The sequence below is a fragment of the Oncorhynchus clarkii genome, chromosome 10, assembly GCF_045791955.1.
Source record: "Oncorhynchus clarkii lewisi isolate Uvic-CL-2024 chromosome 10, UVic_Ocla_1.0, whole genome shotgun sequence".
NCBI lineage: Eukaryota > Metazoa > Chordata > Actinopteri > Salmoniformes > Salmonidae > Oncorhynchus > Oncorhynchus clarkii.
The window spans coordinates 29,490,672-29,513,512 of record NC_092156.1 but is presented as its reverse complement, the minus strand read 5'-3'; the positions used below and the strand labels follow the sequence as shown (position 1 = coordinate 29,513,512).

The 22,841-nt window shown below is 41.3% G+C and overlaps 1 protein-coding gene across 8 annotated transcripts in view; it reads right to left on the bottom strand.

Annotated features, from left to right (window-relative positions):
- The window catches only part of LOC139418248 (nuclear receptor corepressor 1-like), a 126,704-nt gene that overhangs the window by 63,296 nt on the left and 40,567 nt on the right, over positions 1-22,841 (bottom strand). For 7 of the 8 annotated variants that reach the window (XM_071167550.1, XM_071167553.1, XM_071167555.1 and 4 more), the window contains exons 10-14: positions 22,164-22,336; positions 20,749-20,839; positions 20,229-20,407; positions 18,335-18,389; positions 18,050-18,151 (exon numbers count right to left, since the gene is read on the bottom strand). In XM_071167550.1, the coding sequence (XP_071023651.1) occupies positions 18,050-18,151; positions 18,335-18,389; positions 20,229-20,407; positions 20,749-20,839; positions 22,164-22,336 (600 nt within the window). Of the gene's footprint in view, positions 1-1,689; positions 1,926-18,049; positions 18,152-18,334; positions 18,390-20,228; positions 20,408-20,748; positions 20,840-22,163; positions 22,337-22,841 lie in introns of those variants that run through there. The other variant, XM_071167558.1, reaches the window with a different exon arrangement.

The following is a 22,841-nucleotide window of genomic DNA, read 5'->3' as shown; positions in this document are numbered from 1 at the left end:
GATACAAAAATAAAAAACGTATGTTAATTTTCATTGTTTTATCTAAACCAGATCTATTGTGTGTTATTCTTCTACATTCAATTCACATTTACACAAACTTCAGAGTGTTTTCTTTCAAATGGTACCAAGAATATGCATATCCTTGGTTCTGTGCCTGAGCTACAGGCTGTTAGATTTGGGTATGTCCTCAGGCGGAAATTGCACAAAGTAGGGGGGGAGCTGCAAGAGGTTACATCTGCCAACCATGTGTATGTGACCAATAAAATTTGATTTGATACCGTTTAGTGAGTCCGCCAGATCAGAGGCAGTAGGGTTGACCAGGGATGTTCTCTTAAGAAGTGTGTGAATTAGACCATTTTCCTGTCCTACGAAGCATTCAAAATGTAACAAGTACTTTTGGGTGTCAGGGAAAATGGAGTAAAAAATACAATTTTCTTTAGAAATGTAGTGAAGTAAAAGTTAAAATAGTAAAGTAAAGTACAGATACCCCAAAAAACTACTTTAGTAGTATTTTATACCACTGGTTATGAGTAGAGTATTTTCCAAACTATTCTAATAAAGTGTTTGTCCTAAAGTTGCAGCTATTAAATGGGAATAATTATCAAAGTCTATGCTATTCTCAATCAAATATTTATTTTAAATTACAAATATTTTAGGCTACAAGCTGTGAAAGTGAGCAAACAATACCAAGATGGAAAAATCGAATGAAAAGTCAAAAGAAAAATAACTTTCCACAGCTGTGGCATAAATGTGTAGTTGGCCTAGGCCTATTTCCATATTATTCTAGCAATGTTCAACCTAAAACGCATATAGAGCCTAGGCCAGTAAGAGAGGAGGATGAGGAAAATGCAAATCAGTTTATAATTATCCAGTTCTGAGGACAGCAGTTGCTCTGCAGCCATGAAGATTTACAGCCCATCACAAGACGCACAGCCAGCGAGGCTTGAAGACGGTCACTCGCGCCATCTACGCGCTTCGGCACACAGACACAGTTAGTAGCCTTAGCTACTACATATCTCTTTCATTCCCCAGCTCCACCAGAGTGGAATAGACTATTCGAAAAGATATGGCCCCACTAAATATATTTTGTCAATGTCAGATTTAAAATGTTTGTTTTACATGTTTTGGACGGCCGCGAATGAGCAATAACATTGTCTATGGGCAAGCGCAGATAATTATTTCCGACCCCTTCTATGTACTTCACTCATTTTCAGTCACCCTGGGAGAGAAAAGGGAGAGGGGGGACAAGTGACTTCAACTTTCAGACAAGTACACAATCCGTACAAAATTGAACACGTGGTTAAAAAAGTTAAATGTTAGAGTGTAGCCTTTTTATATATTTGTAGATAGTGGGCACATACACGCAAGCAACTAGCCTAGCGTACATCATCAAGAACAAAAACCAGGCACTGTAGCTATGCAACTGTGTGATTGTGCAAGAGTACAGAAAAAAAACTAACTGTACTCAAATCCAGTGTTCCCCATTGTAAACTTTAAATGGGTGTTAAGGTTAATACGCAGAGAGTTTAAAAAAAATGCAAGCAACTGTGGCTGTCCCAAGAAACTGAAAGAGGGAGAGAGAGAGAGAGAGGGAAAAGCACAATAGAGGAGATGGGAGGGTTAAAGCAAGGGGGAGAGAGACAGAGCCAACACACCACAGTACTGGTTTCAAAGCCAGACGCCACATACCTGCAAATTCATTTGTCGGTCATAAAAGCCCTTTGCCCCTGAGCAAGCCACAGCCTATGGGTGTAGCAGGCGTGAGTTTGGCCAGACCCCCGGTAGCAGTACCTCCATAGCAGCGGTAACGGTAGCAGCACTACAGATACTGCAGGACAGGATAGCAGCATCATTACAGAGCTCCTTAGAAGGGCTGCCTGGCCCCGGCACTGCTCCACATATTCCAGGAAAGCATGTCATCAAGCCGCTTAAACCGCTTGAAGAATCGTCCATCTCACATGCACATTTTAATCTATGCGGGGTCACTCAAGGTAATCCCCGTCGAGCGCTTGTCTTTGATTGGCACTCGCAGCAGCACATCAAGTTTTTTGGGCCTGTCAGATCGCTGGGGCATACCACTCTGCTTTTACTGAGGGGGGTTATCGGTTGTCTCTCGCTTACAGCGAACCAGAGCAAACCACAGAGTAGACTGTCAGTGTTTTTTTCCTCTCTCCCTCACTCACTCTTTTTCCATTGCTCTCTCTCCCTCTCGCAAATCACTCGACCCAGTCTCTGAGGAAGTTCAGATAATTTACACAAGCTCCAGCCAACGGCTTGGTCAGGTTGAGCTGCTTTCCACCATATGACAAGGCCGTGGCGTTTTCACTTCACTGACAATGGGCATTTTAAATGCATACCGTAATACATGACAATATTAACTTAAATCAAACTTTCATGACGAGTCAGTTAAGAACTAACTCCTATATATAATGACAGCCTTTCAATAATGTATACAAACACATTTTTTCCCACACTGTTACATAACCCTTTACAGCAGAAGAGATGACTGGCTGATAAATTTGCATGTGAGAAGGTCAGTGGCTGTGTGCTCTGGCTGAACAAGGCTAATAGTTGTGATTATTGGACTGATGATGCGGAGGGCTGCTGGCCACATCATGCCTCCTGTGACCCCAGAACCAAACTTGTGATATACAGATCTGGAGACTGGCTAGGCCACTCCAGGACCTTGAAATACTTCTAACGAAACCACTCCTTCGTTGCCCGGGCAGTGTGTTTGGGATCATTGTCATGCTGAAAGACCCAGCCACGTTTCATCTTCAATGCCCTTGCTGACGGAAGGAGTTTTACACTCAAAATCTCACGATTTTGACCCCACAGGGTGAGATCTTGCATGGAGCCCCAGATCGAGGGAGATTATCAGTGGTCTTGTATGTCTTCCATTTCCTAATATTTGCTAGCCACAGTTGATTTCTTCAAACCAAGCTGCTTTCCTTTTGCAGATTCAGTCTTCCCAGCCTGGTGCAGGTCTACAATTTTGTTTCTGGTGTCCTTTGACAGCTCTTTGGTCTTGGCCATAGTGGAGTTTGGAGTGTGACTGAGGTTGTGGACAGGTGTCTTTTATACTGACAACAAGTTCAAACAGGTGCCATTAATACAGGTAACGAGTGGAGGACAGAGGAGCCTCTTAAAGAAGAAGTTACAGGTCTGTGAGAGCCAGAAATGTTGCTTGTTTGTTGGTGACCAAATACTTATTTTCCACCATAATTTGCAAATAAATTCATTAAAAATTCTACAATGTGATTTTCTGGATTTCTTTTCTCATTTTGTCTGTCATAGTTGAAGTGTACCTATGATGAAAATTACAGGCCTCATCTTTTTAAGTGGGAGAACTTGCACAATTGGTGGCTGACTAAATACTTTTTTGCCCCACTGGATGTCCTCCTGTCTCCGAGGCAAACAGAGCCCTACCTTTTTGTTTCTGCTTGTATAGACTGACATATAGTAACAGAGTTGCTTCCTCTAACTACAATGAACAAAAATAAACAAAACATGTAGTGTTGGTGCCATGTTTCATGAGCAGAAAAAAAAGTATCCCCGACTTTTTTCATAAACACAAAACGCTTATTTCACTCAAATGTTTTGCATCCCTGTTAGTGAGCATTTCTCCTTTGCCAAGATAATCCATCCACCTGACAGGTGTGGCATATCAAGAAGATGATTAAACATCATTATCATTACACAGGTGCACCTTGTGCTGGGGACAATAAAAGGCCACTTTTTGGTGCAGTTTTGTCACACAACACAATGCCACAGATCTCAAGTGTTCACGGAGTGTGCAATTGTCATGCTGACTGCAGGAATGTCCACCAGAGCTGTTGCCAGATAATTTAATGTTCATTTCTCTACCATAAACTGCCTCCAACGTCATTTTAGAGGTTTTGGCAGTATGTCCAACCGGCATCACAACGTGTAACCACGCCAGCTCCGGACCTCCACATCTGGCTTCTTCACCTGCAGGATCATCTGAAACCAGCCACCTGATGAAACTGAGGAGTAGTTCTGTCTGTAATAAAGCCCTTTTGTGGGGAAACCCCCCCACTCTGAATGGCTGTGTCTGGCACCCCAGCCAGGGTGGGCTAAGGCCCATCCACTTGATAACAAGGCCCACCCATGGCTGCACCACTGCCTAGTCATGTGAAATCCATAGATTAGGGCCTAATTAATTTATTTCAATTGACTGGTTCGCTTATATGAACAGTAACCCAGTAACATTTTTGAAATTGCTACATGTTGAGTTTATATTTTGTTTAATATATGTAAAAGCCATTGTCAGAAGCCAGACAATCCTTTAAATGAGCTCAAGTAGTAGTAGCAGGAATGTTGTGTCTTAACACACAAACTAGTCTATTCTCTCATCAAGTATGAGTACAACACACACATGATTCTTACGACTTGACTGGTGGAATTAATCTATAGTGGTTCAGAAGTAGAGAAGTCCACTCGGGCCTCTACTCTGCAGTTATACCCTGCTACTCTGCCAAGTGAGATAAGACTGAAGGTCACCAGGCAGTAAGAGAAACAATAGTGAGAGGAACACGATGTTACATCGTGATAAAATATGATGTACTATTAAGATACTGCACCACACCAACACTTTCTTATCAATTATACCCACTTATCACACCTGTATTTCATTGTACATATTTTCCATAGAGAGTGGTATGTTAGAGGGAGAAGATGAGACGGACCAGTGAATCAAACCTCGGTCTCCAGGGGGTGTGCAACATTTGGTCTGGAGGCAGCAGGCAGCACTATTGCTAGACTAATCGATTATTAATTATCTGACATGGTGCCTCTTGGTGTGCTGCCCTTTCTGTGCTCTACCCTTAATACATACATGGACAGAATGTTCTATAAGTACAGGGTCCACAGGGATCATGTACAGTGGGATCTGGAATTACTAATAAATAGCCTAGTACAAATACCGAGTTATATTGTATGGTCATATGACACAAAAATAGAAGTCTGACCATGCACACCAGCGGTGGGTAAAAAAATGCATATGAAGAAAATACCTCATCCATACTGTAAATACGGTGGTACTTTTGGTGTTATGGGGCTATTTTGTTTCCACTGATCCTGTTAAGATCAACAGCATCATGAACTTTACCCAGTACCTGGAGATTTTAGCCAAAAACTTGGTTGCCTCTGACAGGAGGCTGACACTTTGTCTTGCTGGAAGATCCACTTGCGGCCATAACCCCAAGCACTAATCAAAATCCACAAAAATGTTTAATTGGTCACAAAATCAACATTTTATAACTGGCCATCTCAGTCTCTGAACACCATTGAAGAGGGCAGTCTATAAACACAGATTAAGGAAATCAAGGATCTGGAAAGATTATGTACAGATGAATGGTCTAAGATCCCTCCCAATGTGTGCTCCAATCTCATAACACTTACCCATTTTCTAAAAATGTTTTATCCTCACAATGGGAGGGTGCTGGAGTATTGAAAACAGGGAACATCTTTCTCTGAGCAATTGTATTAGTAATATATATATATTTTATGTGCATACAATAAAGCTCAGTTTATTTATTTATTTTATGCAGTCTTTTTTACTCATCTTTATCAAGGAAGCCAATAATTCCAGACCCCACTGTATGTTCTGCAGATAGAGGGGCAAGGGACATGAATGAATTACACATACATGGGCCAGAGGAAGCACCAAAGGCACCAATGAGCTAGAAAAGCCCAAGAGGGAAAGCCAAGGCAGTCCATCGTCCTGGGATACAGGCATTAGAGGAGCTCAGACAACACGAGATGATATGAATTATGAAATCAGCTGTTAAAGCTATGCTGGGGATTTCAGAACAGGTTTAAATGTTTGTCGCCCAGAAAAAGTCACAGGTGAGTCATGGAGTGGATCATCAACTCAGACACAGCTTTTAGCGTACAACAATTCACATTTGTCTGCATTTGGTTTATATTACCATAACCTTGCAAACATAAACAATGTGTACCAATGAATACAAATCCCGTATGCCAGTTAATAGATGGGACTTGGTGTACTGTCCTCAGACACAAGACACACTAGTCCCGCTCTCACCCGCACACAACTCTTATCTAGGCGTAAAGCCAACCTGTGTGCAATCCCTTACCCTCCCTTGCCCTGCCCTAGGCTGCCATGGGCCTGTCTGACCTCTGCTCACCTGGGGCTGGAACCGCATATACCATATTTTACTATATACCTGTATTGATGCACGGACCGGTTTGAGTTCTCAGTTTACTTTCTATAAATGGTATTTCAGTGTTTGGTTTGTTTAGTGTGATACGCAACTCCGGCGTGTAGAATGTCCATTTTTATAGTTGAATTGAATGGAGAAAGCCCCATTGAAATAAATTATAATTTATGTGTTGCCATCCTAGGGTCATGAATTACTCAAAGCATACAGTGCCTTGCGAAAGTATTCGGCCCCCTTGAACTTTGCGACCTTTTGCCACATTTCAGGCTTCAAACATAAAGATATAAAACTGTATTTTTGTGTGAAGAATCAACAACAAGTGGGACACAATCATGAAGTGGAACGACATTCATTGGATATTTCAAACTTTTTAACAAATCAAAAACTGAAAAATTGGGTGTGCAAAATTATTCAGCCCCTTTACTTTCAGTGCAGCAAACTCTCTCCAGAAGTTCAGTGAGGATCTCTGAATGATCCAATGTTGACCTAAATGACTAATGAGGATAAATACAATCCACCTGTGTGTAATCAAGTCTCCGTATAAATGCACCTGCACTGTGATAGTCTCAGAGGTCCGTTAAAAGCGCAGAGAGCATCATGAAGAACAAGGAACACACCAGGCAGGTCCGAGATACTGTTGAGAAGAAGTTTAAAGCCGGATTTGGATACAAAAAGATTTCCCAAGCTTTAAACATCCCAAGGAGCACTGTGCAAGCGATAATATTGAAATGGAAGGAGTATCAGACCACTGCAAATCTACCAAGACCTGGCCGTCCCTCTAAACTTTCAGCTCATACAAGGAGAAGACTGATCAGAGATGCAGTCAAGAGGCCCATGATCACTCTGGATGAACTGCAGAGATCTACAGCTGAGGTGGGAGACTCTGTCCATAGGACAACAATCAGTCGTATATTGCACAAATCTGGCCTTTATGGAAGAGTGGCAAGAAGAAAGCTATTTCTTAAAGATATCCATAAAAAGTGTCGTTTAAAGTTTGCCACAAGCCACCTGGGAGACACACCAAACATGTGGAAGAAGGTGCTCTGGTCAGATGAAACCAAAATTGAACTTTTTGGCAACAATGCAAAACGTTATGTTTGGCTTAAAAGCAACACAGCTCATCACCCTAAACACACCATCCCCACTGTCAAACATGGTGGTGGCAGCATCATGGTTTGGGCCTGCTTTTCTTCAGCAGGGACAGGGAAGATGGTTAAAATTGATGGAAAGATGGATGGAGCCAAATACAGGACCATTCTGGAAGAAAACCTGATGGAGTCTGCAAAAGACCTGAGACTGGGACGGAGATTTGTCTTCCAACAAAACAATGATCCAAAACATAAAGCAAAATCTACAATGGAATGGTTCAAAAATAAACATATCCAGGTGTTAGAATGGCCAAGTCAAAGTCCAGACCTGAATCCAATCGAGAATCTGTGGAAAGAACTGAAAACTGCTGTTCACAAATGCTCTCCATCCAACCTCACTGAGCTCGAGCTGTTTTGCAAGGAGGAATGGGAAAAAATGTCAGTCTCTCGATGTGCAAAACTGATAGAGACATACCCCAAGCGACTTACAGCTGTAATCGCAGTAAAAGGTGGCGCTACAAAGTATTAACTTAAGGGGGCTGAATAATTTTGCACGCCCAATTTTTCAGTTTTTGATTTGGTAAAAAAGTTTGAAATATCCAATAAATGTCGTTCCACTTCATGATTGTGTCCCACTTGTTGTTGATTCTTCACAAAAAAATACAGTTTTATATCTTTATGTTTGAAGCCTGAAATGTGGCAAAAGGTCGCAAAGTTCAAGGGGGCCGAATACTTTCGCAAGGCACTGTATATCTAACTAATTCAAAAACATAAAATAAGTTAAAAAATTGGAACATTTTTGTGATATATTTTGTCAATATCACCCAGCCCTAAAGTGAGTGCAGGCTGGCTGCCTGTTTCAACAGCAGCCCCAGGGCATACCACTACCACTTACAGTACATTTGGAAAGTATTCAGACCCCTTCACTTTTTCAAGTTACAGCCATATTCTAAAACTTATTAAATAATTTCCCCCCCTCAATCTACACACAATCCCCCATAATGACAAAGCAAAAACAAATTAAATATCACTTTTACATAAGTATTCGAGCCCTATACTCAGTACTATATTGAAGCACCTTCAGCAGCGATTACAGCCTTGAGTCTTCTTGGGTATGACGCTACAAGCTTGGCACACCTGTATTTGGGGAGTTTCACCTATTTTTCTCTGCAGATCCTTTCAAGCTCTGTCAGGTTGGATGGGGAGCGTCGCTGCACAGCTATTATTATGTCTCTCCAGAGATGTTCGATCGGGTTCAAGTCCGGGCTCTGGCTGGTAATCAAGGACAGTCAGATACTTGTCCCGAAGCCACTCCTGTGTTGTCTTGGCTGTGTGCTTAGGGTCGTTTCCCTGTTGGGAGGTAAATCTTCGCCCCAGTCTGAGGTCCTGAGCAGGTTTTTATCAGGGATCTCTGCACTTGCTCCGTTCATCTCGGCCTTGATCCTGACATGTCTCCCAGTCCCTGCTGCTGAAAAATATCCCCACAGCATAACACTGCCACCACCATGAGAGTCTCAGGGCTGACTAGGTGATTACGAAACAAAAATGACAAAATGTGCATAAACCTCCTTGATTAAAACTCCTCCAGTGTTCTTGTGAGAGAGGGAAACAATATAAAACACGTCTGAAGTAAAACAGCACGGGCAAGCCGTTGGTAAGCAGAGCTCCAAGGCACAGATAACCTTATTGAGTGAAGTGAAGTCTGCATCTCACCCAATGTAAAAGCAATTGCTGCACTCTCACTCCCTCTGCAGAAATAAAGGTTCTGACAAGTTTCTCACCATAACCAAATTGAGGAAATTACCTTAAACCGTCCAAAAAAGTTAAACAAGAGAGCCTACTGATGCGCATCAACATATTTTAGCAGTTAGGATGGACGGAGACTAGAATTGAGGATGACTGGGTGAGTTCACAGAGAGGGAGTCTGACTTTCCTTTTTGACCTCCATCTCGCTTTCTCTTCCCTCAGGCTCTGGAAAGCAACACGGAGCCTCCCGACTATGGCAACCAGATTAAAAAGATTCCTGGGAACGTTTGCTGCTCCCCAGCCCTTCCATAAATCAGTCTCAGCAAGCCTGCCCAGACCTAGCTCCACTCTGTTCTGCTTCTATGCCTGGGGCCTGGTTCTTATTTACCCACACAACACATCAAGAGCCTTCGCTCACTCAGCTCCCAAACCTCACACTTCTCACAAGCCTCTGTGATTCTACTGCTAGCCTGATACACAGAGAGAGGGAGGGAGGGAGAGCTGAGGAGGCACTGTGGGCTAAAGGTCACTACAAGCGCCACTCTGTTGATCTATGTGCATGCATGCGCCTTTTTGGTAACATTATATCCTTGCCGATCCCACTCCCATTCACAAAGGGGCAAAAGCAAAGTATTTAATTTGTGTTTATTCATTTTGAGTCGCCTTCCCTTGCAAGTAGGGGCGGCAGGTAGACTAGTGGTTAGAGCGTTGGGCCAGTAACCGAAAGGTTGCTAGATTGAATCCTCAAGCTAACAAGGTAAAAATCTGTCATTCTGCCCCTGAAGAAGGCAGTTAACCCACTGTTCCTAGGCCATCATTGTAAATAATAATTTCTTCTTAACTGACTTGCCTAGTTAAATAAAAAATAAATAGTAGGTAGTTGGCAGCCTGGCTAGCTGGCTTTAGCTTGGCTAAAAGTACAGCAAGCTAGCTAGCCTTTTTAGCTTCTCACATCTCCATGTGAAATAATCAGATTCATAAAAATAAATAAAATATGCCAGGCAAATATTATACTTGCCTGTGTAATATATTCCCATATCAGCAAAAAAAATAGAATGTCATGTTTTGGTCATGGAGGGGGAAAAAAAGCACATGGCTAGCTACAGCAGGGTCCACCATTTCACAATAGCCTGGAATCATTACTCCTAAACAAAATTACTTCTCATTTGTTGTGAAAGAAAAAAACAGACAATTGTCTTCCCTTGCTAGCAAGTTGGCTAAAACACTGAAAGCTAGCTAACCTTTAAGCTTCTCACATCTTCATATGAAATAATATGCCCTGGCAAACATTCTTAAACTTGCCAGTGTAATCTACAACATTATCCTAATTTGATATGCTGCTTCAATTTATTCGCTCCCATATTAGCCAAAAATTGACATTCTATTTATGTCATCATGAAGAAGAAGAAAAAAAACATAGCTTGTTGTTTTAGCCTAGAATAATGTGATCACATCTGAACAATTGGGGGGGGGGGGGGGGTAATAAGGCTACAATGGTTTTTTGGTTTACTGTTTGAACAGTCGCTGAGATTATATTTGCTTATCAATGCAAAATAGGCTACTTTGATGCATAGCCAATAACATATACAGTGGGGAGAACAAGTATTTGATAACCTGCTAAATTGGCAGTGTTTCCTACTTACAAAGCATGTAGAGGTCTGTAATTGTTACCATACTTCAACTGTGAGAGACGGAATCTAAAACAAAAATCCAGAAAAATCGCATTGTATGATTTTTAAGTAATTAATTAGCATTTTATTGCATGACATACGACAGAGTCTGGGCGCGAACTCAAGAGTCTCTGGTGGCACAGCTGGCGCTGCAGTACAGCGCCCTTAACCACTGTGCCACCCGGGAGGCCCTAAGGAGCATACTTTCTATCAAGTGTTTCCCAAAACTCCCATGAAGCTCTGCGACACAACACTGGAGAGTTGCTTCAAGAATAATGGCTGACAAAAATACTAGGACCTAAACAAATGTAAGTAATTATAACTTCACAACAAATCATGTAAAACATTTACAATTAAGAGGAATATGTTAGTTAATGTGGAGACAAACAATCATGTATATTTGTCTTAAAAGTTAATTTAAGCAAATCATTAATTAACAAGCTGACTAGCTAACATAGCCAGCTAGATATACATTTAGCTGGCTTTATGTGCGTTTGAAATTTGTATGAATTGTAATTCTTGTTATTTAATGCAGGGATGCAATCTGGTGAGGGCCCAAAAAGGTGAAACGGAAACGCATCAATACTGTGTAAACTGCAAAACAATTGCCTTATTTTCAGAGTAGGGTTGTCAAGATACCAACATTTTACTAACGATGTGATGCCAAGTCAAGTGTCAAGATACCATTTTCTATAAGTTCTGCACGTGTGCTACACAAAAACACAAACAGATCCACCTCCTTCCTATGATTCTATTGGTTTAGGGCTGTCCACGACAAAAACAATTTTTTTCTTGGTCTGTTCTTTTGACCAATCAAAATTTGTAAATGTGTATTTTTCTCTTATATAGACACACCCTATATGTTTTAATAAAATCAACCGTATGTAGGCAACTGAGCTTGTCTGATGCTTTAAGTACACGGATTAAATAATTTAGACACAAATGACTAGAGGGAGCCTGAGATCCAGATTGCCTAACCAGAAAAAATGAACACATTTGTTTTTCCCCAACCCTCTTCCTCCTGCTGCTGCTGGCCTTTGCAGATTCTGATTTTACGCTCCTAATAGGCTTCACCAGGGGTCAGCAACCTTTTTCATTTGGAGTGCCAGTTATGATTTTCATATGCACATTTTCATGGAACAGTTTCATTCCATTTATAATAAAGTCTTCGTATCTCAAAATCATTGTCATGTGTTTAATCAAAATTCTATCCAAATCTAAATGAAAATGATGAACCTAAAAAGTTACTTCTATTACCATTCTATTACCATTCTACCAACTATGTAAAAATAACCTACATAAAGCCAACAAATAAAAATATTGCAGCCTGCAGGTAGAAAATATCCCGATAAAAACAAATATCCAATAAATCACATTGGCTACACATGACCTGTCTGCAAAGAACTTGATACAATGTTTCAAATATTAATTTGGGTCAGGCCTGAAGCTCATGCTAGAAAACTTGCACCATTGTATAAAATATGCTGGGCCCTCAGAGTTTCCTGCTCCAGTGAGCTCCGGACAGACATAGCTATAGGCTTTATACGCAATGGATAAGAAGAAAATTAGGTAGGCCTATTGTATGACGTTTCCACCGGAACAGAGCATGTCATTTATTTCCCCCTTTCACGCTGAGTGGTTATCGAAAGAGAGCTGGAAAGAGTTTTCAAATAGGCTACGTTGAGGAACAATTGTCACTCTCAATGGATGTAAAAAAAAACAACTTTGTTTACTTGCTGTTTGAGGTGAAAGAGAAATTACTTTGAAAAGTTCCACAGTGGTGGCGAGCTCGATCCCCAAATGGCCACATTTATAGGCTTACATTTGGACACAGGCCAAGTAGCCTAAGCCGTCTTCTACGTATAATTAGGTGTCCTTTGTCAACATTGACAGGAGCGCTACAAACAAAAGACAAAGAATAAAATTGACCACTCCTAAATGAAATAAACCAAAACGTGTTCCTCACATGTGTAGCTGAGGTTGTGCACTCCGCAAACAACGTCACTGACAATGAGAACGGTAAAAGACAAATAACAGTAAATTGAATGCATTTTCAGAAATTACTCTAACCAAACATTGTAGATTCAAATTTATGGGAATTAATGGTAAAATGTACTACTGGTACTGGTGTGCCATCCCCACAGCCTATCGTGGGGATGACCAGCAGCCTATCGTCCTAACAATTGACTAAATGGGGTCAGCCCTACATGCAAGGGATGTTTTGTTTAGCTTTTTTTATTTCGCTTATATTGCATATGCCATATACAGTTCCTTAAGTGATTACACTTGGATGTTTGCGTACGTTTTTTTTAAGCATGATAAAAAAGGCAAAAAAAATATTATTTTGCAGAAAATTGTACTTATTATTTTATAGCTGATTTGCTCATATCCAAATTGATAGTTTTTTGCCATCCAAGTTACCAAGTTAGCTAGCTAACATTACTAAACAAGGTAATTTGTTATCAAACAAAATATTAGCGGCCCACAAGTAGTTTAAAATGGCCCATGACCTGATTTATTGAATCATATAAAACGTGCGATTCGTGGTAGAAAGGGGAGAAGATATAGCTCTGATAATATAGGGCATAACTTTTGAGTTGTTTGGTCTATAGACACGCGGATTTCAGCGATGTAAAGCCGCAATGTGGTCGCTGTGCTCTGTTTTTCCCTCTATGACAGTGGCACTCGGAGACGGTGATGACAGTGAAGCCTAGTCAGACCGTAATGTGCACTTGTTCTTACAGCCGAAGTTCAAATATACAATGTATCCACCTTTCTCGTGCTTGAGCCGCTCCAATAATTAAACAAATGTAACAGAAGCCTCACTGTCAGCACACCCCAGATCGCCACAGCTAAATAACATTTTAAAACTGATGGAGATGCGCAGAAAGAGGGAACGGAGGGAAGCAGCTGAGTAGGCTAATGTAGGCCTAATGCTAATGGCTGGTTAGGTGATGCGACTGACTGACGACAGCTGTCACACGTGATATTGGATGAAGCACTGATTCTGATATGACACATCTGACATCACACTCTGAAATGTGTTTGATATTCTCATTGTAGGAAGCGCAGGGATGCATTCTGTGCTCAGTCAATTTCGATATGAGAAACATGCGGGTGAAAGATTCAGCAGACTGCTGGCATTACACATCTGGCTAAAAGACTACTGTAGCTGTGCTGGAGCCACTTTTATTGATAACTTTGACACCTTCTGGAAACAGAAGATACTCTACAGGAATGACGGAGTCCATCCAAATCATCTTGGCTCCTGGACTATGTCCCCGCATTTCAAGGCTGCGTTGAAAGAAATGACTGGTAAATGATCCAAGACCAGCTCAGCTAATCCCTACCATTGTGACAATGAGTCGTCATAATGCTGCATCAAATGTACATGATCATTGGCAAACACAATGTAAGAAACTAAATTGATGTACCCCTATGTACCCCTGAATACATCTGTTTATCCCACAGCTATTGTAAGCAGAAATCATGAGCCTATAAACCAGAGATACATTGTTAGCACTGAGGCGGTGTGCAATAGTAGGAAGACCACTTTATGCAGCTCACCCTGCACTGTCAATGTAAATAAAATGAGTAAGTCTACTTCTGATAAGCTTCCCAGTAAAGCATGAAAAACAATCCAGCAACCCAGAAAAGTGCTAAAAATAGCCCATATTAACATATGTAGCCTAAGATACAAGGTTCATGAAGTCAATAACATGCTTGTAACAGATGACATTGATATTCTGACTCTGAAACTCACTTAGATAACACCTTTGATGATTCAGTAGTAGCAAAACATGGTTATAACATCTACCGAAAAGACCGAAATGCCAATGGAGGCGGTGTTGCGGTCTATATTGAGGACCACATTCCTGTAAAGCTTAGAGACAATCTAATGTTAAATACTGTTGAAGTAATATAGCTACAGGTTCATCTGCCTCACCTGAAGCCCATTCTTGTGGGAAGCTGCTATAGACCACCAAGTGCTAACAGTCAGTATCTGGATAATGTGTGAGAAATGCTTGATAATGTATGTGATATCAACAGAGAAGTATATTTTCCAGGTGATTTAAAATATTGACTAGCTATGATCAAGCTGCCCACTCAGGAAAAAACTTCAAACTGTAACCAGTGCCTGCAACCTGGATCAGGTTGTCAGTCAACCTACCAGGGTAGATATAAACAGCACCGGAATTAAATCATCATGTATTGATCACATCTTTACTAATGCAGCAGATATTTGCTTTAAAGCAGTATCCAAATCCATAGGATGTAGTGATCACAATTATAATAGTCATATCTAGGAAAACCAAAGTTCCAAAGGTTTGGCCTAATATAGTGTATATGAGGTCATACAACAAGTTTTGTAGTGATTCATATGTTGATGAAGTAAAGAATATTTGCTGGTCTGTGGTGTGTAGTGAGGAGCAACCAGACGCTGCACTTGACGCATTTATGAAACTACTTATTCCAGTTACTAATAAGCACACACCAATTAAGAAAACGACTAAAAACTGTTAAATCCCCTTGGATTGATGAAGAATTGAAAAATTGTATGGTTGAGAGGTATGGCAATTAAGTCTGGCAGCCCAACTAATTGGCAAACGTACTGCAAATTAAGAAATCATGTGAGTGAAGAAAACTACACTATGAAACAAAGACAAATTATATAAAACATGATATTAAAAAGCTTTGGGACACCTTAAATTACATTTTGTGTAAAAAAAGCCAACTCGGCTCCTTCATTCATTGAATCAGATGGCTTATTCATCAAAGACCACTGATAATGCAAACTTCTTTAATTACTTTTTCATTGGCAAGATTAGCAAACTTGGGGATGACATGCCAGCAACAAACATTGACACTACACATCCAAGTATATCAGACCAAATTATGAAAGACAAAAATTGCACTTTTGAATTCCGTAAAGTCAGTGTGGAAGAGGCGAAAAAATTATTGTTGTCTATCAACAATGACAAGCCACCAGGGTCTGACAATCTAGATGGAAAATGACTGAGGATAATAGCAGACGATATTGCCACTCCTATTTGCCACATAGTCAATTTAAGCCTACTAGAGAGCGTGTGCCCTGAGGCCTAGAGGGAAGCTCAAGTCATTCTGCTACCCAAGAAGAGCAAAGCCCCCTTTACTGTCTCAAATAGCCGACTAATCAGCTTGTTACCAACCCTTAGTAAACTTCTAGAAAAAAATTGTGTCTGACCAAATACATGGCTATTTCACAGTAAAAAAAACAGAATTTCAGCATGCTTATGGGGAAGGACACTTACACAAATGACTGATGATAAAATTATTGTGGGGGCTGCCTTGTTAGACTTTGGTGCAGCTTTTGACATTATCGATCATAGTCTGCTGCTGGAAAAATGTGTGTTATGGCTTTACTATATATATATATATATATATATATATATATATATATATATATATATATATATATGACCGTTTACAATCTAGGGTTACTCCAAACTGTTTACTCATCTCAATATAAATAAATAAATATATATATATATATATATTACTGCTATATTGTTGATAAAGAGTTAATTGTCTAACAGAACAGAGGACATTATTTAAATGGAAGCCTCTCAAATATAATCCAGTTAGAATCAGAAATTCCCCAGGGTAGCTGGTAAGGCCCCTTGCTTTTTTCAATTTTTACTAATGATACGCCACTGGCTTTGGATAAAGCCAGAATGTCTATGTATGCGGATGACTCAACACTAAACATGTCAGCTACTACAGCGACTGAAATGACTGCAACACTCAAAAAGCTGCAGTCAGTTTCAGAGTGGGTGGCAAGGAATAAGTTAGCCCTACAACTAAAATCATAGTATTTGGAACAAAACACTCACTAAACCCTAAACCTCAACTAAATCTTGTAATAAATCATGTGGAAAATGAGCAAATTGAGATGAGTAAACAGTTTGGAGTAACCCTAGATTGTAAACGGTCATGGTCAAAACATATTGACGCAGTAGTAGCTAAGATGGGGAGAAGGCTGTCTATAATAAAGCAATGCCCTGCCTTCTTAACAACACTATCAACCAGGCAGGTTCTACAGGCCCTAGTTTTGTCGCACCTTGACTACTGTTCAGTCGTGTGGTCAGGTGCCACAAAAAAGGACTTGGCCCTTGGATGACTGGCCCTTGGATGTACAGAGGGCTAATAATAATATGCCTGTCAATCTCTCCTGGCTGAAAGTGGAGAGATTGACTTCATCACTTCTTTAATTTATGAGAGGTATTGTTGAATGCACATGTTGAATGCACCGAGCTGTCTGTCTAAACTACTGGCACACAGCTCGGACACCCATGCATACCCCACAAGACATTCCACAAGAGGTCTCTTCATAGTCCCCAAGTCCAGAACAGACTAGGAAGCACACAGTACTACATAGAGCCATGACTACATGAAACTCTATTCCACATCAAGTAACTGACACAAGCAGTAAAATTAGATTTAAAAAACAGGAAAGAAAAAAAACACAAACATTGGTGCATACACACACGATAACAAAAGCACTATACATACACATGGATTTAGTACTGTAGATATGTGGTAGTGGTGGAGTCGGGGCCTGGGGGCACACTGTGTGTTGTGAAATCTGTGAATGTATTGTAATGTTTTTAAAACTGTAGAAACTGCCTTAATTTTGCTGGACCCCAGGAAGAGTAGCTAATGGGGATCCATAATAAATACAAATACGTAGTAGCTGATCTGTGTATGGACCCTAAAACATTTGGTATTAATATTAGTTCAGAACAGTGGTTTTAATGTTTAATTGCTTCCACTGGTTCAGTAATTGTAGAAAATGACTGAGCAAAGGAAACGCAACTGTTAAAATGTCAAACTGCTATTATGGAATGTCATGCTTCAGTACTACTCCACATTGAACTACAGGTACATTACGGGCATATTGTTCTTTTGCAGTTCTCATACTGTATGTTACTCATATGGTAAGTACGTATTTCTTGCATGAGAAATATAAGGAAAGCTATTAATGCCACCAGTACAGGTATTGTGAAAAACACAAGTCTCGTCATCAATTAATTGCGTGGTAGGCTATCCTTTGGCTGCTTCTTCTGTTCGCGAGTGATGCAGTAAAATGTTCCATTCCATAGGGTTATCTCTCCGTACAACTAGTTGCTCCATTTCAGGACACTCGAGGGGGGGGGGCATTGGCATACCAGTCCCTGACACAAGCATTATTTACTGGTTAAATCCCACCCAGACAGCCTCTCGGTAATTTCCAAAGCCCATTCATTAACACATAAATACATTTAGCCATTCCCTAGTGAAGATGCTCTCTAGAACTCACGTGGTTTCTCCCTCGCCGTCTGCCGTAGTTGCGTCTCACCAGTGTCTTGTAGTTCTGGTTCTTCTTGGTCAAGTAGTAGTACAGGACACAATCGGACACACACTGCAGAGAGAAAGATGACAGAGGGACATATGAGCCCATGAAACATTTAAATAACAGACAAATGCAAGCCATGTGCTTTTGGGTTTGTTGGATTAACTTCATAAACATATGGGGGAGAGTGGAGAATAGGCTTTACTACAGAGTAAAATCACCAGAGAATGAATTCAATCCACTGTAGCTCACCTTTCTCTCTAGATAAGAAGCAATGAGGCCAAAATTTTTGGGGTGCTGAACAAACCTGTGAGAAAAACAAGGGAAAATAGTTACGGTTAAAGCTACATTTTGGGATTCAAAAATAAAACGGCAGCCCCGCCACTTGTTTTGGTATACAGCTGAGGGATGGTTGCATGGCTACTCCGGCCAAAGGCTACACTACACCCACAGACTTAAGTTTCTTCTCTGGAAAAGTCTGGATCGAATTACCTGCCCGACACCTCACCAAATGCTTCAGGGTCGTCTGATTGGTCCAGAAACCGATGGGTTGGGCCAGAGCCAGAAAGCACTGTTAGTTTTTCTTTAAGAATCCCTCCTGTTCTCCACACATTACCTGTATTAACTGCACCTGTTTGAACTCGTTACCTGTATAAAACACACCTGTCCACACACTCAATCAAACAGACTCCAACCTCTCCACAATGGCCAAGACCAGAGAGCTGTATAAGGACATCAGGGATAAAATTGTAGACCTGCACAAGGCTGGGATGGGCTACAGGACAATAGGCAAGCAGCTTGGTGAGAAGGCAACAACTGTTGGTGCATTTATTAGAAAATGGAAGAAGTTCAAGATGACGGTCAATCACCCTCGGTCTGGGGCTCCATGCAAGATCTCACCTTGTGGGGCATCAATGATCATGAGGAAGGTGAGGGATCAGCCGAGAACTACACGGCAGGATCTGGTCAAAGACCGGAAGAGAGCTGGGACCACAATCTCAAAGAAAACCATCAGTAACACACTACGCCGTCATGGATTAAAATCCTGCAGTGCACGCAAGGTCCCCCTGCTCAAGCCAGCACATGTCCAGGCCCGTCTGAAGTTTGCCAATAACCATCTGGATGATCCAGAGGAGGAATGGGAGAAGGTCATGTGGTCTGATGAGACAAAAATAGAGCTTTTTGGTCTAAACTCCACTTGCCGTGTTTGGAGGAAGAAGAAGGAAGAGTACAACCCCAAGAACACCATCCCAACCGTGAAGCATGGAGGTGGAAACATCATTCTTTGGGGATGCTTTTCTGCAAAGGGGACAGGACGACTGCACCGTATTGAGGGGAGGATGGATGGGGCCATGTATCGTGAGATCTTGACCAACAACCTCCTTCCCTCAGTAAGAGCATTGAAGATGGAACGTGGCTGGGTCTTCCAGCATGACAACGACCCGAAACACACAGCCAGGGCAACTAAGGAGTGGCTCCGTAAGAAGCATCTCAAGGTCCTGGAGTGGCCTAGCCAGTCTCCAGACCTGAACCCAATAGAAAATCTTTGGAGGGAGCTGAAAGTCCGTATTGCCCAGCGACAGCCCTGAAACCTGAAGGATCTGGAGAAGGTCTGTATGGAGGAGTGGGCCAAAATCCCGGATGCAGTGTGTGCAAACCTGGTCAAGAACTACAGGAAACGTATGATCTCTGTAATTGCAAACAAAGGTTTCTGTACAAAATATTAAGTTCTGCTTTTCTGATGTATCAAATACTTATGTCATGCAATAAAATGCTAATTAATTACTTAAAAATCATACAATGTGATTTTCTGGATTTTTGTTTTAGATTCCGTCTCTCACAGTTGAAGTGTACCTATGATAAAAATTAGACCTCTACATGCTTTGTAAGTAGGAAAACCTGCAAAATCGGCAGTGTATCAAATACTTGTTCTCCCCACTGTATGTGATCGTAGACAAATGTAAGCAAGGACTGAAATTGTTTAAATCAAATAGTGTATGTTTGGCTTCTTGTGATCAATTTGCAGTCTACAAATTTGTAATTATGTTCCAGCCCCCTGACCATCTGCTCAAGAAGAAATCGTCCCACAGCTGAATCTAGTTGATGATCCCTGACATAAGGACAACAAAAAAGAACTGGTACTCACTTTTCTTTGAAGATCTCCTTCTCGTGTTCGGTCCACACATTCATGAACTGCCGAGCCTTGTACACCTTCATGGGGTCATCCGTCAGGCCGTTCATGTTGATGAACCTGACTCGCCTCTGCTCGGTGTCGTACATCATGGGTGGGATGACGGACAGCTGTCTCATCTGCTTCTCGTTATTCTATTGGACGAGAGGAGGGGTTAAGCTATTTAAATTTTTGTTAACCTTGTTTCAACTTGAACTTGACTCTGATGATGATTGAATGGCTGCATCCAGATTCAACACCGTTCTTCCTAAGTATGTACTTGCATACTTCGTCATTAATTTAAAAGCATAGGATTGATGCAAGCATTGGCTGGAGGGAGTTTCAACCACTGTGAAATCCATGACAGGAAGTGCACAGAGAGAAGGGTGGACAATCGAGATGTAGCCAATGACACGCCTACAATTCTTGAGAACTAGAGGAAGTGGTAATGGACGATGACCTTTAACTGAGATGTTTCAAAGTTGACAGCGCTCACCTCCTGTTCAGAAAGGCCATCGATGATTTCAGAAATCTCATGCTCGCTTCTGGCAATGGTCGCAGACATTCCAGTTCCTCTCTGACCAACCCTAAATTGGAGAACAAACACAGATATTAAGAAACATAATGACCTTTTAAAAATACCAAATATGTAATATATGCATCCTCCATATAACAATACTGGGTAGGTGCCATCACATCAGTGTGCCCCTCCTTCCCCCATGACCCTTCCATTACCTCTTCACTTGAGGTTTATAAAAATAAAAAAAATAAAAAAGGAGGCTAAATCAAGCTGTAACAAACAGGTTTTCTGAGAAATCTTCAAACAAAGCAGGGAGAACATTGTCTGCTAACAAGGCTGTTTAAGCATACAGGAATAAGTTTACCTCCTTCACCACTCCTTTAATCCTTAAGAGTTGATTGATGCAACCTTCAAAATCTGTCTGTTTAAACTAGCAATGTTTTTTGTATGGGCTACACCGCATTCGCCTAGGTCGGCCTTCCACATCTCTAGTGGAAAGTGGCAGAGCTACAGCGCCATTTGACATGCCAAAAATCGGTCATCTCACAAAAACATGGATAGCGTCCGAACAGTTTGGCCCATAAACTATTATGACCACTACCTAGAAAGATGACTCTCACGAACATTATGGTATTCTCTGTTTTGCTCAACGACCCCTACAAGTGTCACGTGACTCTTCCGAAGGTAACCCGGGACCGGTTAAAAAAAATGTAAGTGGTTGTGCCCCCCCAAAAAATATTTTTGTATATAAAATATTTTTTTATATAATCCGAGGTCTAATATCTTCTAGATATAGGACAGACACTTGAAAACCTTATTCCTTATGATACATTTTTTTATTTTACCTTTATTTAACTAGGCAAGTCAGTTAAGAACAAATTCTTATTTTCAATTACTTTTTCGAGGCTAATCACTGCTTGCGCTCTCTCTCTGCCTGGTCTAGTACTACCAGTCTGAACAAACAGCCCTGACCTGCCTCTTAACAGCCTTGCTCTGAGATTTCAGAGAAAGACCCATGCCTGTGTGCCAGGAACAGCCAGACACTGGCTGGACTCTGTCCCCTGACACAGCCAGCTGATAAGCCCACTGCAGACTGCCTTCAGCGCACCACCTAGGATGCATCTGAATAGTGTGAAGAGGCCTCCTCTCTCTCCTTGTTTCATCTCCATTATTATGCACTGACCTGAAAGAAACTGGACAGGTGATAGCAATTTCTTATTATATATGAGGCACTGATTGTATTGCTTTCACCTTTGTTGTGTCAAAACAGTGGGAAGAGGGGAGGAGGACGCAACCAATCAATGGAAGACTTTAGATTAATCTGCTACATCGTAGCCGCCAAGAAGAACAAGAGAAGAGTATAATTCCAGTTCACTGTTCCCTCAGTTTACCTCTGGAAGCGCTCCTGCTGCTCTCTCTGCTTGCGTATCTCGGGGAACTGTCTCTCATAGTACTCTCTGGTGCGGCTATCTTTGGCCTTGCGACGCGGGTTGTTCTCCATCCGCTCCACCTTCTTCTCCCAGGCCTCCATTAGCTGGTCGTAGCGCTGGCAGATGTTCTGTTCCTGAACCACACAATAATACACATTTATAAAAAGGGTATTTGAATGTTGAGGTACAACATGATGACGATGACCTAAAGCAAACCTTAGCCATTTGCTTTCAGAGATAAGTCAAGATAGCCATGGCTAAGTAGAATATATCAAAAAATCACATTTTCTGCTGATGATACCCTGCCCTATTGGTCATATTTCGCCTCTCAAAACATAATGCTGGCCACAACTGTCAAATCCAGAAAGTTCCATTTGCCATCTTGGACTTGAAATGTGAGGTGTTTGATGTGGAACATTACAGCTTTTACAAATGATGTCCATTAACCAAGAGTTTACTGTTACAAAATAGATAATTTTTTATTGAAGAGAGAGTCCTATACACAGAGGACAATTACCAGCCTTGTTTCCACTCTCAACCAGCAAGGGCCAAACAATCCACCTTCCTCTTGGCAGGTGGCCAAGCTGCGCACTGTGCTGCCATTGTCCTGACCCTGCCTGGAAGCAGCCAGCTAAAAGT